General features: G+C 45.7%; 1 protein-coding gene across 1 annotated transcript in view; it reads right to left on the bottom strand.

The window, feature by feature from the left end:
• YTHDF2 (YTH N6-methyladenosine RNA binding protein F2) overlaps positions 1-16,790 on the bottom strand; it is a 31,819-nt gene extending 15,029 nt beyond the window's left edge. The window contains exons 1-4 of the mRNA XM_003937607.4: positions 16,442-16,790; positions 15,914-15,938; positions 15,240-15,319; positions 9,283-10,866 (exon numbers count right to left, since the gene is read on the bottom strand). Coding sequence (XP_003937656.2) covers positions 9,283-10,866; positions 15,240-15,319; positions 15,914-15,938; positions 16,442-16,468 — 1,716 coding nt within the window. The 5' untranslated portion in view covers positions 16,469-16,790. The remainder of the gene's footprint in view (positions 1-9,282; positions 10,867-15,239; positions 15,320-15,913; positions 15,939-16,441) is intronic.
• Positions 16,791-17,099: the final 309 nt, after the last annotated feature.

Here is a 17,099-nt window from a genome sequence, read left to right as displayed (position 1 = left end):
CTCGATCTCTTGACCTCGTGATCCACCCGCCTCGGCCTCCCAAAGTGCTGGGATTACAGGCTTGAGCCACCGCGCCCGGCAACACAAACATTTATTGAAAGACAGATACAGAGGGCATGGTTCAGAGATCCAAATTTAATATCATCTATTCTCTTCTAGTCCTCCTTTAAGGAGGCTGCAGAAAGAGGCATTTTATCTATTCACAAAGCAAGGAAGGTGATGAGTAATACAAATAAAATTTCCTTAACCCTTTTGGCAGAAAGTCAAGTATATTTATCTGCAAGACAAAAATAGACATAGATGGCCTTAGGATTTCAAAAAATTGTTCAAGTTTGCTATCCTGGTTTAAAACAGAATGCCCACTCACTAGATCTGAAGTGGCAATAAAACAGTGGTGGGGTGGTAAGATGCTAAATGGGAGCCAACAGTATCACGTGGTTATTTACTTCCTAAAGATTTAATATATTTAGCTCAAGTGAAGATGTTTTCCTCTTTTACATCACAGAAAGTTGCTTTTTTTTTTTTAAGACACAGCCAGGCTGGAGTGCAGTAGTAAAATATCTGCTTACTGCAACCTCCACCTCCCAGGTTCAAGAGAGTCTCCTGCCTCAGTCTCTCCAGTAGCTGCAATTACAGGCACCCACAACACCGGGCTAATTTTGTGTTTTCAATACAGACAACAGGGTTTCACCATGTTGGCCAGGCTGGTCTCAAACTCCTGACCACAAGTGATCTGCCTGCCTCAGTCCCCCAAAGTGGTGGGATTACAGGCATGAGCCACTGCACCCAGCCAAAACTTGCATTTTTAAATGTTGAAAATAGAGCCCAAGTAATCACTTCAAAAACAAAGACTGAATGCCCAAATTAAAGGGTTAGAAGAAGAAAGATGGCTGTAAGGGAAATAAACATCCTTATAAAGAGAGAAGCTTTCTGTGTGCGTGCACCATCATCAAAGGAAAGCCTGGATAAAAACAAGGCCAAGCAGGGTGGCTCACACTTATAATCCCAATACTTTGGGAGGCAACAGCAGGAGAATCACTTGAGCTCAAGAGTTTGAGACCAGCCTGGCCAACAAAGCAAGACCTTGTCTCTAACACCAAAATAAATAAATAAATAAAAGGCTAGGCATGGTGGCACTCGTCTATAATCCCAACACTTTGAGAAGCTGAGGCAGGTGGATTACCTGAGGCCAGGAGTTCAAGACCAGCCTGGCCACCACGGTGAATCCCCATCCCTAATAATACCAAAAAAATTGCCAGGCCTGGTGGCAGGTACCTGTAATCCCAGCTACTAGAGAGGCTGAGGTAGGAGAATTGCTTGAGCTGGGGAGACAGAGGCTGCAGTGAGCTGAAATCATCGTGCCACTGCACTCCAGCCTGGGCTACAAGAGCAAAACTCTATCTCAAAAAAATAAAAGAGTCCAGTGTGTGTTCTGGATGTCAAAACAAAATTATATATAATTAGATATCAATTTTATTTTTTTTTTTTTTAAGACAGGGTTTCACCATGTTGGTCAGGCTGGTCTTGAACTCCCGACCTCAGGTGATCCACCCACCTTGGCCTCCAAAGTGCTTGGATTACAGGCGTGAGTCACCACGCCCAGCCTTAATTTTTTTTTTTCTTTTTTTTTTTTTTTGAGACGGAGTTTCGCTCTTGTTACCCAGGCTGGAGTGCAATGGTGCGATCTCGGCTCACTGCAACCTCCGCCTCCTGGGTTCAAGCAATTCTCCTGCCTCAGCCTCCCGAGTAGCTGGGACTACAGGCGTGCGCCACCATGCCCAGCTAATTTTTGTATTTTTAGTAGAGACGGGGTTTCACCATGTTGACCAGGATGGTCTCGATCTCTTGACCTCGTGATCCACCCGCCTCGGCCTCCCAAAGTGCTGGGATTACAGACGTGAGCCACCACGCCCGAATTTTCTTTTTTTAACAGGAAAAACTTCTTCCAAATTATCACTCCTAAATTTCTTTTTTTTTGGGGACGGAGTTTCGCTCTTGTTGCCCGGGCTGGAGCGCAATGGATGGTGCAATCTCAGCCCACTGTAATCTCTGCTCCCGTGTTCACGAGTTTCTTCTGCCTCAGCCTCCCCAGTAGCTGGGATTACAAGCATGCACTACAATGCCCGGCTAATTTTTGTATTACAGGGTTTCATCATGTTGGCCAGGCTGGTCTCAAACTTCTGATCTCATGAACTACCCACCTCGGCCTCTCAAAGTGCTGGGATTACATGAGTGAAGCATCTTCCCCAGCCTTTTTTTTTGAAACAGAATCTCTCCTCTGTCACCCAGGCTAGAGTGAGGTGGCATGGTCTCGGCTCACTGCAACCTCCATCTCCCTGGTTCAAGCAATTCTCGTACCTCAGCCTCCGAAGTAGCTGGGATTAGAAGGGCAAGTCACCACACCCAGATAATTTTTGTATTTTTTTGGAGACAAGGTTTCGTCCGTCATGTTGCCCAGGCTGGTCTTGAACTCCTGGGTTCAAGTGATATGTTCACCTTGGCCTCCCAAAATGCTGGGATTACAGGCATGAGCCAACACATTCAACCTCTAAATTTCTTTAATAAGCCTTTTAGTACAGTTTAGGAAACAATTTAATACATGCACAGTAAATGTATTAATTAACTATCCACCTAATCTGTATCAAGATTCATTAAGAATGCACCAATCCCTTCTGTCATCCACAGCTTTCCAGCCTCAAGTCCGTTCTTACTTTTCATGTAACGAATATTTAGGTCAGAAATTATAAAACAAACAATAACCTTCCTAGAAAGATCTGTTTCATAGCATCAATTCATCTTCATGAACCTCAAATGTTATCTTGAGTCAGCTAATCCTCTTATCCCTTGGCTTTTCTAGTCCAGACTACCTATGTATGAAACCCCTCTACAACACCCCCAGTTTAGTTTCTGCAATATATCATTTTTAGTTTCTCCTTGAAACTCTCTTGTGACTAAGAACTTAGTTTTTAGCAAGTTTATCATTTACAAAAATATTTCTCCCTATAACCTTTAATCCACTAGTCCTAGCATTGTCTTCGGACATGCAGAATCCAGTCTTAAAAAATTTTGGGCCGGATGCAGTGGCTCATCCCTGTAATCTCAACACTTTGAGAGTCCAAGGCAGGTGGATCACAAAGTCATCAGTTTGAGAGCAGCCTGGCCAATGTGGTGAAACCCCATCTCTACCAAAAATACAAAAATTAGCCAGGTGTGGTGGCAGGCGCCTGTAGTCCCAGCTACTGGGGAGGTTGAGGCATGAGAATCGCTTGAACCTGGGAGGTGGAGTTTGCAGTGAATAGATATCACTGCCATTGCAATCCAGCCTGGGTGATAAAATGGAAAGTCCATCCCAAAAAAAAAAAAAAAAAAAAAAAAATTTCATCAGCACAAAAGGGCATACAGTGAAAAGTCAAAAAATCCTACTGGTCCCATTTAATAGCGATAACTTTAAGACTAAAACTTAGCAGGGTACAGTGGCTCACCCCAGTAATCCCAGGACTTTGGGAGGCCGAGGTAAGAAGATCACCTAAGGTCGAGAGTTCAAGACCAGCCTGACCAATATGGAGAAACCCGATCTCTACTAAAAATACAAAATTAGCCTGGCATGGTGAGGCATGCCTGTAACCCTAGCTAACTCAAGAGGTTGAGGCAGGAGAATCCCTAAAACCCGGGAGGCAGAGGTTGCAATGAGCCAGAGATGGCGCCACTGCACTCCAGCCTGGGCAACAAAAGTGAAACTGTCTCAAAATGAAGACTAAAACTCAAACTGTTGCCACTACAATCACATTTTCTCTGTATCTGGACTCTCCCCACCCTTTATTTGTTCTACAGTTATTCAGAAAACCCATTTACCCAAGTACCCAATTTTTCTATTTTATTAATTTTTGTCTCCCAGGGCTCCATCATCCCTTGAGTCTAACAAGATGCTGGACTTTAAAAGAATTAGTCCTTTGTCCTCTCTATTTGACTACTTCCCTTATTCTTGACTACTTCCCTTATTTTTACTTGTAGTTAAAGGGTTAGAAACAAGATAAAAATTAAACCACTTGTTTTATGACATTTCTTTAAAAAAAAATTCCCTCATTCATGGAGTTAACTCTTTTTCCTTCCAGACTATTCCAAATTTGAGTCAAAAAAGAAAGGCGGCCAGGTGCAGTGGCTTGCACCTGTAATACCAGCACTTTGGGAGGCCAAGGCGGGGGGATCACACGAGGTCAAGAGTTCCAGACCTGCATGGCCAACACGGAAAAACTCCGTCTCTACTAAAAATACAAAAATTAGCTCGGTGTGGTGGCACGTGCCGGTAGTCCCAACTACTTGGGAAGCTGAGGCACAAAAAATCGCTTGATTCTGGGAAGGTGAAGGTTGCAGTGAGCCAAGATCATACCACTGCCCACATTCCAGCCTAGGAGACAGAGTAAGACCCTGTCTCAATTAAAAAAAAAAAAAAAAAAAAAACAGGCTCTTGACTGTTGCCTTCTTCTAGATAACAGCTGCACAATGATTCCCTCAACAAAACTTCAAGAAACATGATAAAGATTTATGTAGCAATATATGTAAAACTTGGCCAAGACCAAAAAGCATATACCCCCCTTTAGTAAGAATTTCTGAGTTTGTGGTAAAATACTAATTTTAAAAAAGCATGTACCTTTGACACACCTAACTACTAAAGGAGAGATGTAAATATTTATACAAAAGGATGTTCAGTATAGTGTTATTTTAATTAGAAAAAATATATTAAAATATAGATTGTTGACATATTCAACTATTAGGGATTAGTAAATTACAGTAAGTCTGACAATACTATGACGCCAACAAAAGCGATGTCACAGAGGAATGCTTAACTGGGGAAAGGTTCTAAATAAATGCAGAAAGGTTACACAATAGTATCTGTAGTATACAGCAAAGTAAACAGTGATTTACTTTGTAAAAACCGTAAAACCACTGTTTACTTTGCTGTATACTACAGATACTATCGTGTAACCCTTGCTGTTTGACGGGAAAAAAAAAAAAAGTAAATCACACACCTATCAAACATGTCACTAAAATTTGCTCTAAGTTTCAAGCCTGGCAGATCCAATGCTTGAAGGTTCTGTTACTGAATTAGATCACGCAGAACAAGGCAATAATAATACTAGACAAAAATGGCTGTGGCTCTGCTTCAGTGTGTTCTGCCAAGATACTGCCCAATCATGGAACTTTAGAACAGTTGTGACATCATCTTCAGGATGAAGTTTAAATACTCCCCTACTTCTTTATGGGGTTGCCACACATTTGGCATGAAAACTTTTCCAATCTCGTAAATACTGTAAGGGTACACACACAAATCTCTCACCTAAAGGAGTCTCAACACTTCAATGAACTATGAGCCCCACTCCCATAAAATCTGCTTGTTCTTTAAAGCCTAATAAAGACTGTAAGAACAGTTTACAGTCAGTTATGTAAAGATGTTAAGTAAAATAGTAACCAACCAAGGAGTAAGGGAGCATTAACTGAAATGATAACTGGGCTTAGAAGCAATCACAGCGGTTCTTATGAGAATAAACTAAAAAGTAATCTGACAAAAGAATAACCGAAGCTTATTTTCTTTTCTTTTTCTTTCTACTTCAATTTTCTGTGGAATAATTAAAGCTTTTCTTTTATTTGGTGGTTTCTTCACAAGTTGGGAACTAGGAGACTTACTCACCAAGAGTCTTTATGGAACTTTGTTTTTTGAGACGGAGTTTCACTCTTGTTGCCCAGACTGGAGTGCAATGGCACAATCTCAGCTCACTGCAACCTCTGCCTCCTGGGTTCAAGCAATTCTCCTGCCTCAGCCTCCCAAGTAGCTGGGACTACAGGCACATGCCACCACACCCAGCTAGTTTTTTGTCTTTTTTAGTAGAAACAGGGTTTCACCATGTTGGCCAGGCTGGTCTAGAACTTCTCACCTCAGGTGATCCACTCTCCTCTGCCTCCCAAAGTGCAGGGATTACAAATGTGAGCCACCGTGCCCAGCCATTTTTTTTTTTGCCAGAGTGCAATGGCCCCATCTTGACTCACTGCAACCTCTGCCTCCTGTGTTCAAATGATTCTCCTGCCTCAGCCTCCCAAGTAGCTGGGATTACAAGCACATACCACCACGCCCAGCTAATTTTGTATTTTTAGTAGAGACAGGGTTTCTCTATGTTGGTCAGGCTGGTCTCAAACTCCTGACCTTTGATGATCTGCCTGCCTCGGCCTCCCAAAGTGCTGGGATTACAGGCATGAGTCACTGTGTCTAGCCCACAAGTCTATCTAAAGAAGTATGCTGTGCATTAAATTCATTATTTCCTTCCTGCTTTTAATCACAAGATGTAGGACAGAATTTCATGAGAAAGAAGCAGATTAATAAGATAATACACATTTTAAGTGGCTAAATCAAGCACCTAGGTGCCCCTCACGTTTGTAAATCTGCTATGCCACTAAAAGATGCCTAAAAGATCACGGCCTTTTTTTTTTTTTCCCCCCTTCTAAAGATGGGGTTTGAACTCCTGACCTCAGGTGATCCACCCACCTCGGCCTCCCAAAGTGCCAGGATTACAGGCGTGACCACTACGCCTGGCGATCATGGCATTCTTACTTGTCCCTCTAGAAACAGGAGCCTGATGACCTCTTTAGGGTCCTTCATATATCTATCAAAAAGCATCAACAAACTATTTCTTTCTACAAAATACTGTAACTTTTATTTATTTATTTATTTAAAGATGGGGTTTTCACCATGTTGGTCAGGCTGGTCTTGAACTCCTGACCTCAGGTGATCTGCCCACCTTGGCCTCCAAAGTGCTTGGATTATAGGCGTGAGCCACCACATCCAGCCTCAATTTTATTTATTTTTGAGACAGAGTCTCGCTCTGTGGCCCTCACTGGAGTACAGTGATGCAATCATGGTTTACTACAGCCTCAAACTCCTGGAATCAAGCGATCCTCCTTCCTCAGCCTTCGAGTAGCTAGGATAATAGGTGTGCGCCACAATGTCCAGTTTTGTTTTGTTTTTTGAAATAGGGTCTCACTACATTGCCCAGGCTGGTCTTAAAACTCCTGGGCCCAAGCAATACTCCTGCCTCAGCCTCCCAAAGTGTTGGGATTACAGGCGTTAGTCACCAAATGAGGCCAAAAAATGTCAGATTTTTAAAAAATATTAAACTGTGGAACAGAGAGGAATTTAAAGGACTATCAAAAAGGAAAACTTTAGTAGTCAAATTTTCAATAATCTGGCTCTCCATTCACAATGCTTTTAGTGTCAATGACAAGTGTAACTGCATTTCTTATTAATCTGTACACAATGGAAGGTAAAATAGCAACTAACCCTACTTTAACAACTATGCAGCTTCAAGAAGATTCCACCAAAGCCCCTTTTCTATGCTCAAAGTTCTCACAGAGCAGTGTAACAATGCCTCAGATTCTAGACCACGTATCAGATCACTATGAATTCATAACAAATTTAAGGAAAACTTATGCTTTTTAGGATTTATATTTCAGACTAATCAGCTCAAGATTCTTTCAACCACCGGGCGCGGTGGCTCAAGCCTGTAATCCCAGCACTTTGGGAGGCCGAGACGGGTGGATCACGAGGTCAAGAGATCGAGACCATCCTGGTCAACATGGTGAAACCCCGTCTTTACTAAAAATAAAAAAAAATAGCTGGGCCTGGTGGCGCGTGCCTGTAATCCCAGCTACTCAGGAGGTTGAGGCAGGAGAATTGCCTGAACCCAGGAGGTGGAGGTTGCGGTGAGCCGAGATCGCGCCATTGCACTCCAGCCTGGGTAACAAGAGCGAAACTCCGTCTCAAAAAAAAAAAAAAAAAAGATTCTTTCAACCATTAACATATAGATCTTCAAAAAAAAATGCTCTCCTTGTCCATAATCTTTTCACTTACTTCCCACATTTAACAATGTCTAGGCCAGCCACGGTGGCTCACACCTGTAATCCCAGCACTTTGGGAGGCAGGAGGAGTTCAAGCCCAGCCTGGGCAATATGGCGAAACCCAGCTCTACAAAAAATATGAAAAACTAGCCGGGCATGGTGGTGGCATGTGCCTGTGATCCCAGCTACTCAGGAGGCTGAGATAGGAGGATCACTTGAGCACAGAAGGTGGAGGCTGGAGTGGGCCGAAATCATGCCAGTGCATTCCAGACTGGGCAAGAATGAGACCTGTCCAAAATAAAGTCTAAATCCCAAATAATACATGATCTTCTGCTCCAACCAGTTTTACCATCCTCTTACAACTCTAAAGTTTACATTTACTCAATACTCACAGAGCAAGCACTACCAACTCTTTCAAGTTCAACTTTAGTTTGAATCCATTTCCCATCATTCTGCCCAAGATTCCCACTTGTTACAGAGGAATCTAAGTGACTCTTCAAGAATGAAACAAGGCCGGGCACGGTGGCTCAAGCCTGTAATCCCAGCACTCTGGGAGGCCGAGGCGGGTGGATCACAAGGTCGAGAGATGGAGACCAACCTGGTCAACATAGTGAAACCCCATCTCTACTAAAAATACAAAAAATTAGCTGGGCATGGTGGTGCGTGCCTGTAATCCCAGCTACTCAGGAGGCTGAGGCAAGAGAATTGCCTGAACCCAGGAGGCGGAGGTTGTGATGAGCCAAGATCGCGCCATTGCACTCCAGCCTGGGTAACAAGAGCGAAACTCCGTCTCAAAAAAAAAAAAAAAAAAAAAAAGAGTTGGTGACGACACACTGACTCTTGAAAATAATCACAAAACCCCAGCTAGCCCAAGTTAATCCAACACAGAACATTTCTTTTTATCTCTGCCATATTATAGCAGCAATCTTCTGCTTTAATTTCTATGGTTCTATCACTTCCATTACCCCTCTGCATCTCTGACTCATTCCTCACCTCTTTCTGCATGATGTAACTTTTATTTCCCTGTACTGTTTCTGCTTTCCTTTCAAAGTCCATATTTCTGTCCTCTACTGATGTTCTCACATTCCTATACAATAGGGTTCAAGTGTTAAAACCAATTATGCAGCCAGGCATGGTGGCTCACACCTGTAATCCTAGCATTTTGGGAGGCCGAGGTGGGTGGATCATCTGAGGTCAGGAGTTCAAGACCAGCCTGGCCATCATGGTGAAACCCCATCTCATTAAAAAAAAAAAAAATTATGCTTCCAAAAAGCCTTAACTGTTAGGTGATACTGTGTTCATTTTCCGAGTTTTTATTAACAGTTCACTATATAATACCTCTTCTGTTCTCACTAGTTCCTCCTTCCCTAAAAGTCTTAAGAATAGTAAGTGAGTTACCTTTTTAACACTTTCTTCTTCCTCTTGGCGTTTCTCATAGTGTGAGAAGTCATCAAAAATGGAAGTGGTGTGCTTGTAGCTGGCTATAATTTTCAACACCTGCTTAGCTTTTTCCAGAGGCACTTCCTGAGTGTCCCTAGAGTTGGTCACTGGTTTATTCTCGTTGTTCTCTAGGCGAATATGTCGCAGTTGGCTATTGGGAACGTCCTTCACGAAAATCCACCTGACATCAAAACGACCCTTCCATTTGTCCTGGGACCACACACCTGCACATGTGTTGTAGTCCACAGCAGATTTCATTTCTGCAGCGCCACAGAAGTGTCCACTGCCGTTGACACTGAAAAGTAAGTAAACGGGGCCTTTCCCGTTCATGGAACGATAGGCAGCATCCAGTCTCTTGTTACCATGCTCTGTGCTGCACCAAATATTATACTTAATGGAACGGTGGATATCGTCCTCGGAGTAGCTCTTTATGATGAAAACCCGGCCATGTTTCAGATTCCAGTCAAAATCTTTGGGGTTATAGTTATTAATGGACCGAAGCTTCTCCAACACTGGGTGCGGTTCTGAAGGAGCAGATCCAGAACCAGCCTGAGACTGTCCTACTCCATTACCATCCACCCCATTATGACCGAACCCACTGCCACGGTTCCGAGGTGCTACCCAGCGGGTTGGCTGAGCTGCCTGTTGCTGGACTGAAAGCTGGGCAGGCTGTGGTGGAGGTGGAGGCAATGGCTGTGTCTGTTGCCCTACTGATGCCTGAGCCACTGGTGGGCTATTGTTAGCCTGCTGACCTACAGGCTGAGGCGACCCCTGGGTTGGCTGACCTATATTCTGAACCAAAGCCTGTGAGGGGGCTTTTGCAACAGGACCCTTGTTATCCCAAGTTCCAATATCCATGTTATGCTTTATTGGAGGTGGCGGAAGACTTGACCCTGCAATGCCATTCTTGGTCTTCAGTTTAGGTTGCTGTTTTGCAGGCTTGCTAGCAATATCAGCCCAAGATGCTGGTTTTGGAGGAGCAATGGTGGCTGGAGGCAAACTATTAGAAGCCACGATGTTACTAGTAATGGACCCGCTACCAACAGCAGAACCTACAACTTTTGGAACATTGCTTGCAACTTCTGTGCTACCCAACTTCAGGGCTGCCATCCCTTGGTCTATAGTATTCATGCCTGGAGCCTTATTGAGGGTCTCATTGGCAAAAGCTGACTGTCCATCAATCATGGCTCCACCCAAGGAGCTAGGTGCATAAGCATAATTGCTACTGTATCCAGAGCTCTGAGTAGACTGTCCCTGAGAACTATTGTTTCCCCATGCTGAGAAGTCAATCCCACTGGGAAAGAAATTAAAACCGTGCTGACCAAGAAATGGAGTGCTACCTAGGGCTCCTGGTTGCCCAAACATTGCGTCTGGTAGGAAGTGGGGCTCTCCGTTGCTCAGCTGTCCATAAGAAGTTAAGTAGGGCATGGCTGTGTCACCCCCAGTAGACCAAGCAGCTTCACCCAATGAATAGGAGAAGCCAATGGAGGGACTGTAGTAACTGGGTAAGTAGGAATCTGACATGGCAGTATACGCATTATTCTGTGGAAAAAAAAAAAAAGGGCAAATCAAAACACAAAAATTAACATCAGGCTATTTCCTCCCCCCACCTAATCACACAACTCAAATATACCATAAAAAGGGAGTGTGCAGGCCAGGCACAGTGGCTCACACCTGTAATCCCTGCACTTTGGGAGGCCAAGGCAGGTGGATCACCTGAAGTCAGGAGTTCAAGATAGGCCTGACCAACATGATGAAACCCCATCTCTACTAAAAATGCAAAAAGTTAGCCGGGCATGGTGGTAGGTGCCTGTAATGCCAGCTACTTAGGAGGTCTGAGGCAGGAGAATCACTCGAACCCGGGAGGCAGAAGTTGCAGTGAGCTGAGATAGCACCACTAAACTCCAACCTGGGCAACAAGAGAGAAACTCCATCTCAAAAAAAAGAAAAAGAGGAGTGTGCAGCACATTCAGATGATTTCCTATAAACACACAGGCATTTTTTATAGCATAACAAATTTTGGTAAATAATTGAAACATTTAAAGTTTAGCAGATACAGTGATTATGGGCCTTAACTTTAGCACTAAAAGTAGGAGAAAACATAGCATTTCATGAACTGTTTTAAGTCCTGAGTGTTGAAACGATCCTTTATCAAAACCAATTATTTTTAGATTTTAGGAATATGAATTTTGGCAGAATGAAGGAGGGTCCAAAAGAGTTTCCTACCCAAACCAGACAATAAATCAAAGAATAACAAAACAAAAAGAAATGGAAATTTCAAGTTCTAGCCCAAATGTCTGTGCAGCCATTCCTCAATCATAAACTAAAAAGCAAGGTTCACTACCAGTTTATAGTGCTAGCCTCTTGGCAAACTATCTAGGAATATCAACAGATGCCACTACTTAGATATAACCTGAAAAGGAAACGCACAGTGGTTTCCAGGGTATTTAAAATGAGAAAAATGGCAGGGCACAATGGCTCCTGTCTGTAATCCCAGAACTTTGGGAGACAAAGGGGGTGGATGACTTGAGGTCAGGAGTTCGAGATCAGCCTGGCCAACATGACAAAACCCAGTCTCTACTAAAAATATAAAAAATTAGCCAGGTGTGGTGGCACACATCTATAGTTCCAGCTACTCAGGAGGCTGACGAGAATCCCTTGAATCCAGGAGGCAGAGGTTCCAGTAAGCCCAGATGGCACCACTGCACTCCAGCCCTGGCAACACAGCCAGACTGTCTCAAAAAAAAATAAACATAGGCTGGGCATGGCAGCTCACACCTCTAATCCCAGCACTTTGGGAGGCTGAGGTGGGCAGATCACTTGAGGCCAGGAGTTCGAGGCAGTCTGGCCAACATGGCAAAACCGTGTCTCTACTAAAAACACAAAAATTGGCCAGGCATGGTGGCATGTGCCTGTAATCCCAGCTACTTGGGAGGCTAACACAGGAGAATCGCTTGAACCAGGGAGTTGAAGGTTGCAGTGAGTCAAGATCGCATCACTGCACTCCAGCCTGGTGAAAGAGAGAGACTCCGTCTTGGGGGGTGGGGGGGGTGGGAATTCAGCCTATAATCAATGCATTAAACTTGAAGTATTATTCCATTCTAGGGTAATGAAAAGTTGGCTAAAAAGTAGATGACTTACTCTAGACAATAAACTAGATTCTCAGGTTACCCTTCCTCATCTCTCATCTAAGATCTATATTACCCAAGTTTTTTTTTAAATGGAAGACGTTTAAGCTTTAGCTTACCTGAGAAAGAAAAATCAAATGCACTTAATATCACAGGTTAGACCAAGATACAGCTGAATGTCTACACCTGAACTGGCAGGCTCCCACATGTCCAAGCTCAAAAATCTGAATTACACAATGTTTTACAAGAACTACCTAGAATTATGCTTCTAAATGCTCCCACTCTCCCTGTTATAATGATTATGTAAGCAAACTACTGCAATAGCAGGAACCTATTAATAGTTCATTCCTCTACTTCCTTCCCTACTTTTCCTGATTAACTGGTTGTGTTTTGTGAAAACTTTTTTTGCAGTCACTTGCTCAAGTGGTTTCTATATTTTCAATGTTGAAAATTTCACATAGGGAATCTACAAGATTTATGTGACAATCAGATCCATATATGGGCATGCAATTATTCAGGACTATCAACTGCATTTCATACAGCATATGTTCATTACTCACATAAATGTCCCATAAACTTCTTGATCTTTTAGGGCATTTTGCAAGATATACTGCCAATTTTCCTTTTGTCTATTAATCTGGGGAGTTATATTAGTTACAGCTATGTAACTATGTCTTTGGGATCAGAGATAATACAAAACAACTGCTGAATCAAACAAGTTTCTACATGCACTGGTCATATTAGTATTTTAATCCACATGCAACTTTACACTAAAAGATTACACTGCAAAAACTTCCATTACTGATCTTCATCTGTCCTAAACAGTATTTTAACTTTCACTCCACTTTATAAATCCTGTACATCCCTTCAGTGAGAATCCAGAGGTATAAAGTTAGTTTCTACAGATGTAGGTGCAGCTTAAATCAAAAGTTTCCTGACTCAGCCAGGCATGGTGGCTCACGCTGTAATCCCAACACTTCTGGGAGGCCGAGGAGGGTGGACTACTTGAGCTCAGGAATTCAAGACTAGACTTGGCAACATAATGAAACCCCCATATCTATACAAAAAATTAGCCAAGCATGGTGGTCCCAGCTGTGTGGGAGGCTGAGGTGGGCAGATCACCTGGTAGGCAGAGGTTGCAGTGAGCCAAGATTGTATCACTGCACTCCAGCCTGGGTGACAGAGTGACATTACGTATCTAAAAAAAAAAACAATTTCCTAACTCCAAAATAGTTCTGATAATCTAGGAACCGATAAAACTAGAGAAAACAAAGACAGCCAGTCCTGCAGCACTGAATAAAGTTCAGGTGACTATATTTTACAGACCAAGTTCTTGTTCTGTCACCCAGGCTAGAGTGCAGTGGTTTTTCACAGTTGTGATCATAGCTCGCTGCAGCTTCAAACTCCTGGGCTCAAGACATCTTCCCTCCTCTAGGTGATTTTACATTAGAACTTTTCCTATCACACATTTATCCATAGTTTTCTGGGGTGAAAATTCAGGATACTTAACACCGTCAAGAATTCTTTTTTTTTTTTGAGACAGAGTTTCGCTCTTGTTACCCAGGCTGGAGTGCAATGGCGCGATCTCGGCTCACCACAACCTCCGCCTCCTGGGTTCAGGCAATTCTCCTGCCTCAGCCTCCTGAGTAGCTGGGATTACAGGCACGCGCCACCATGCCCAGCTAATTTTTTGTATTTAGTAGAGACGGGGTTTCACCATGTTGACCAGGATGGTCTCGATCTCTTGACCTCGTGATCCACCCGCCTCGGCCTCCCAAAGTGCTGGGATTACAGGCTTGAGCCACCGCGCCTGGCTAAGAATTCTTAAATTCTGCACTGCTACATTCTCGGTAAGGAGGAGGACAATTATTTCTGCACCTGTTACTGCTGGTAAAGTGTTACCAATTATCATGTCCTCAGTATATGTTTGCTGACATTACAGAGACAGGAACCTTAATAGCCAAGGACATTTGCATAACTGTTTTATAATACATTAATAGGTACTAAGAAAGTGAACCCTCAGAACATGGGATTTCCTGACACAAGGCAGAGAAAGAACATAGGTATTAAGAAAGTGAATCTGGCAGGGTGTGGTGGCTCGTGCCTGTAATCCCAGCACTTTGGGAGGCCGAGGTGGGCAGATCACGAGGTCAGGAGTTCGAGACCAGCCTCGCCAACATGGGGAAATCCTCTCTCTACTAAAAATACAAAAATCAGCCGGGCATGGTGGCACACGCCTGCAATCCCAGCTACTCCAATCCCAGCTACTCCGGAGGCTGAGGCAGGAGAATCGCTTGAACCGGGGAGGCGGAGGTTGCAGTGAGCCTAAATTGCGCCAATGCACTCCAGTCTGGGCGACAGAGCAAGACATCTTAAAAAAAAAAAAAAAGTGCATCTTCGCCGGCTGTGTTGGCTCACACCTGTAATTCCAGCACTTTGGGAGGCTGAGTCGGGAGAATCACCTGAGGTCAGGAAGGAGTCCAAGACCAGCATGGCCAACATGAAACCGCATCTCCACTGAAAAAATGGAAAAACTAGCTGGGTGCGGTGGTGCACACCGCTAATTTCAGCTACTCCGGAGGCTGAGACAGGAGAGAACCCGATTCACTGAGGTTGCAGTGAGCTGAGATTGCGCCACTACACTCCAGCCTGGGCGACAGCGAGAGACTGTCTCAAAAACCAAAAAATAAAGTGAATCCTCAGGAAACGGGATATATTGGTAAAAGGCAGAGAAAGATTAAGTATACTACACCCTTCGATCAGATATGTAAATAGTCAGTGACTCACCGGCCTTGCCTGTGGACTCAAGTACGGTTCGAAATCATCATCATTTAATCCATCCTTTTGATGTACAGACCCATTTTGTACTAGAGAAAAAAAAAAAAACCAAATTAAGAGTGTCCCAATCCTACAATCCTCCACCCAAATTAGTTCCTATTTCTCTGCCTTTTCTCTGCTAACCAGAGAAAAACCTTACTAGCGAACAGAACATACAAGATGGAACTTCAAAAGAGTAACAGATGGGAGTGAATGCTGAAGCAATAGTCGCCAGTGAAAATGCCCCCCCGCCACCCAGAGCAAGCTCATCTAAAAAGGTCATTTTACTGGCTCCTCTGGATTTCCATTTCCTCCTGCTTCCCCTCCCCCATCACACGAGCGTACTTCCAGAGAGTGATCCACGAGGATGAAAAACAAAGGCCTTCTAAGACCTACAGGAAACTAAGGACCTGGAGCGCTGCACAACCCCATCCACCCCCACCCTGAATGAATTACTCCTTGTTAGCGAAAAAGCTGCTCGCCAGCTGCAGGAACACACCGAAAGGGTCAAAGACTTCAGTGCGCGGCACCTGCGAACTAAGCGGCTTCCGAAAGGTCCTCCGCCCGGGGCGCTTCCCGGAGACCCCGCCCCCGCCGCCCGCGCCCCCCTCCCGGCCCAGGGCCCCCGGCGGAGCGGCGCTCACCTTTGTTTCCTTGACCTTTTGGTCTCTGCAGGGGAAGGAAACGTCGCCGAGCGGCCAGTGGTCCAAAGGAGAAACAGAAAAGGAAGAACAAATTAAGGCAGGGCCCGAGGAGGGAATAAAGGCGCAGGCCCGAGGGGAGGCGTCGGGAATGGTGGTGAGGAAGAGGCTGAACGGGAGGCGGGGGAAAGCACCGAGCCCGCGAGGCCGCGGAGACAACGCGGCGGAGGCGCCAGCGGCGACGCGAGGGGCCCGGGGCTCTCGGGAAGGGGAAGGAAACAAGGAAGGAAAACGAGGCCCGCTGAGAGAAGGGAAGGCGGCGCTGCCCGGGCCGTGGGCTCCGAGGCCCAGGGAGAAGCGGGAAGAGCAGGTCGAGGGCGAGGCGCCGGGCGCGGCCGGCCCGAGAGGCCCGAAACCGGGGCCGCGAGAGGCGCCGCCTCAGATCGGCCTGCCCGGGGGCGGCGGGCCCGGGCCTACTCGGGCTCCTTCTCTCCTCACACAATGGCCGAGGCATGCGGGCCGGGCCTGTACCTGCTCCAAAAGGCTGCTGGCCGACATGGCTCTCGGATCCTTGCGGGCGGCGAAGGCGGCGAACTCTCCTCAGCGCGGCGGCAGCGGCAAATGAGCCCCGGCTGCGGGAGCAGGCGGCGGCTTTTGTCCCTGACACTCGGGGGCCTCGGCGGACGCAGCGGAGACACAGCGCGCGGCTCAGGCTCCGACTCCGACTCGGCGACGCTCTAGCCCAAGAGCTCAACGCCCGTCTCTATGCTTTCACGCGCGCGCCCGCCCCTCACAGCCGAAAGCAGAGAGCCGAACAGCGGAGGCGGCCGGCGCGCGCGGCGCGAGCGCTGACTCTCACATTCACTCACCCACGCGGAAGGGGCCCGGCGCGAAGCACCTCGGGAAGGGAGAGGCCGGCCGCGGCGCCCTCTGGCGGACTGGAGGAGCGGAAGCTGCACGCACGGCCTCCCCGCCCCCACCGCCCCAGGATTAAGGCCTAGGGGGTTGGGGGCGATCAGCATCGAACACGAGGTTTTGACTCACACCTGGAAAGAGTAGCTTTGGCTTCCGAAAACGACAAAAGCCGGTTTCTCAGTGAGGGAGGGGCCTCCGGCGCCCGCGAGACCTTAAAAGGAACCTGCCACCCAGCTGCAAGTGATACCCCACCCCCATCGGGGAGGTAACCCGA

The sequence above is a fragment of the Saimiri boliviensis genome, chromosome 11 (genome assembly GCF_048565385.1).
Source record: "Saimiri boliviensis isolate mSaiBol1 chromosome 11, mSaiBol1.pri, whole genome shotgun sequence".
Lineage (NCBI taxonomy): Eukaryota > Metazoa > Chordata > Mammalia > Primates > Cebidae > Saimiri > Saimiri boliviensis.
Note: the sequence above shows the minus strand (reverse complement) of the source record. Positions and strands in the feature narration are given on the sequence as shown.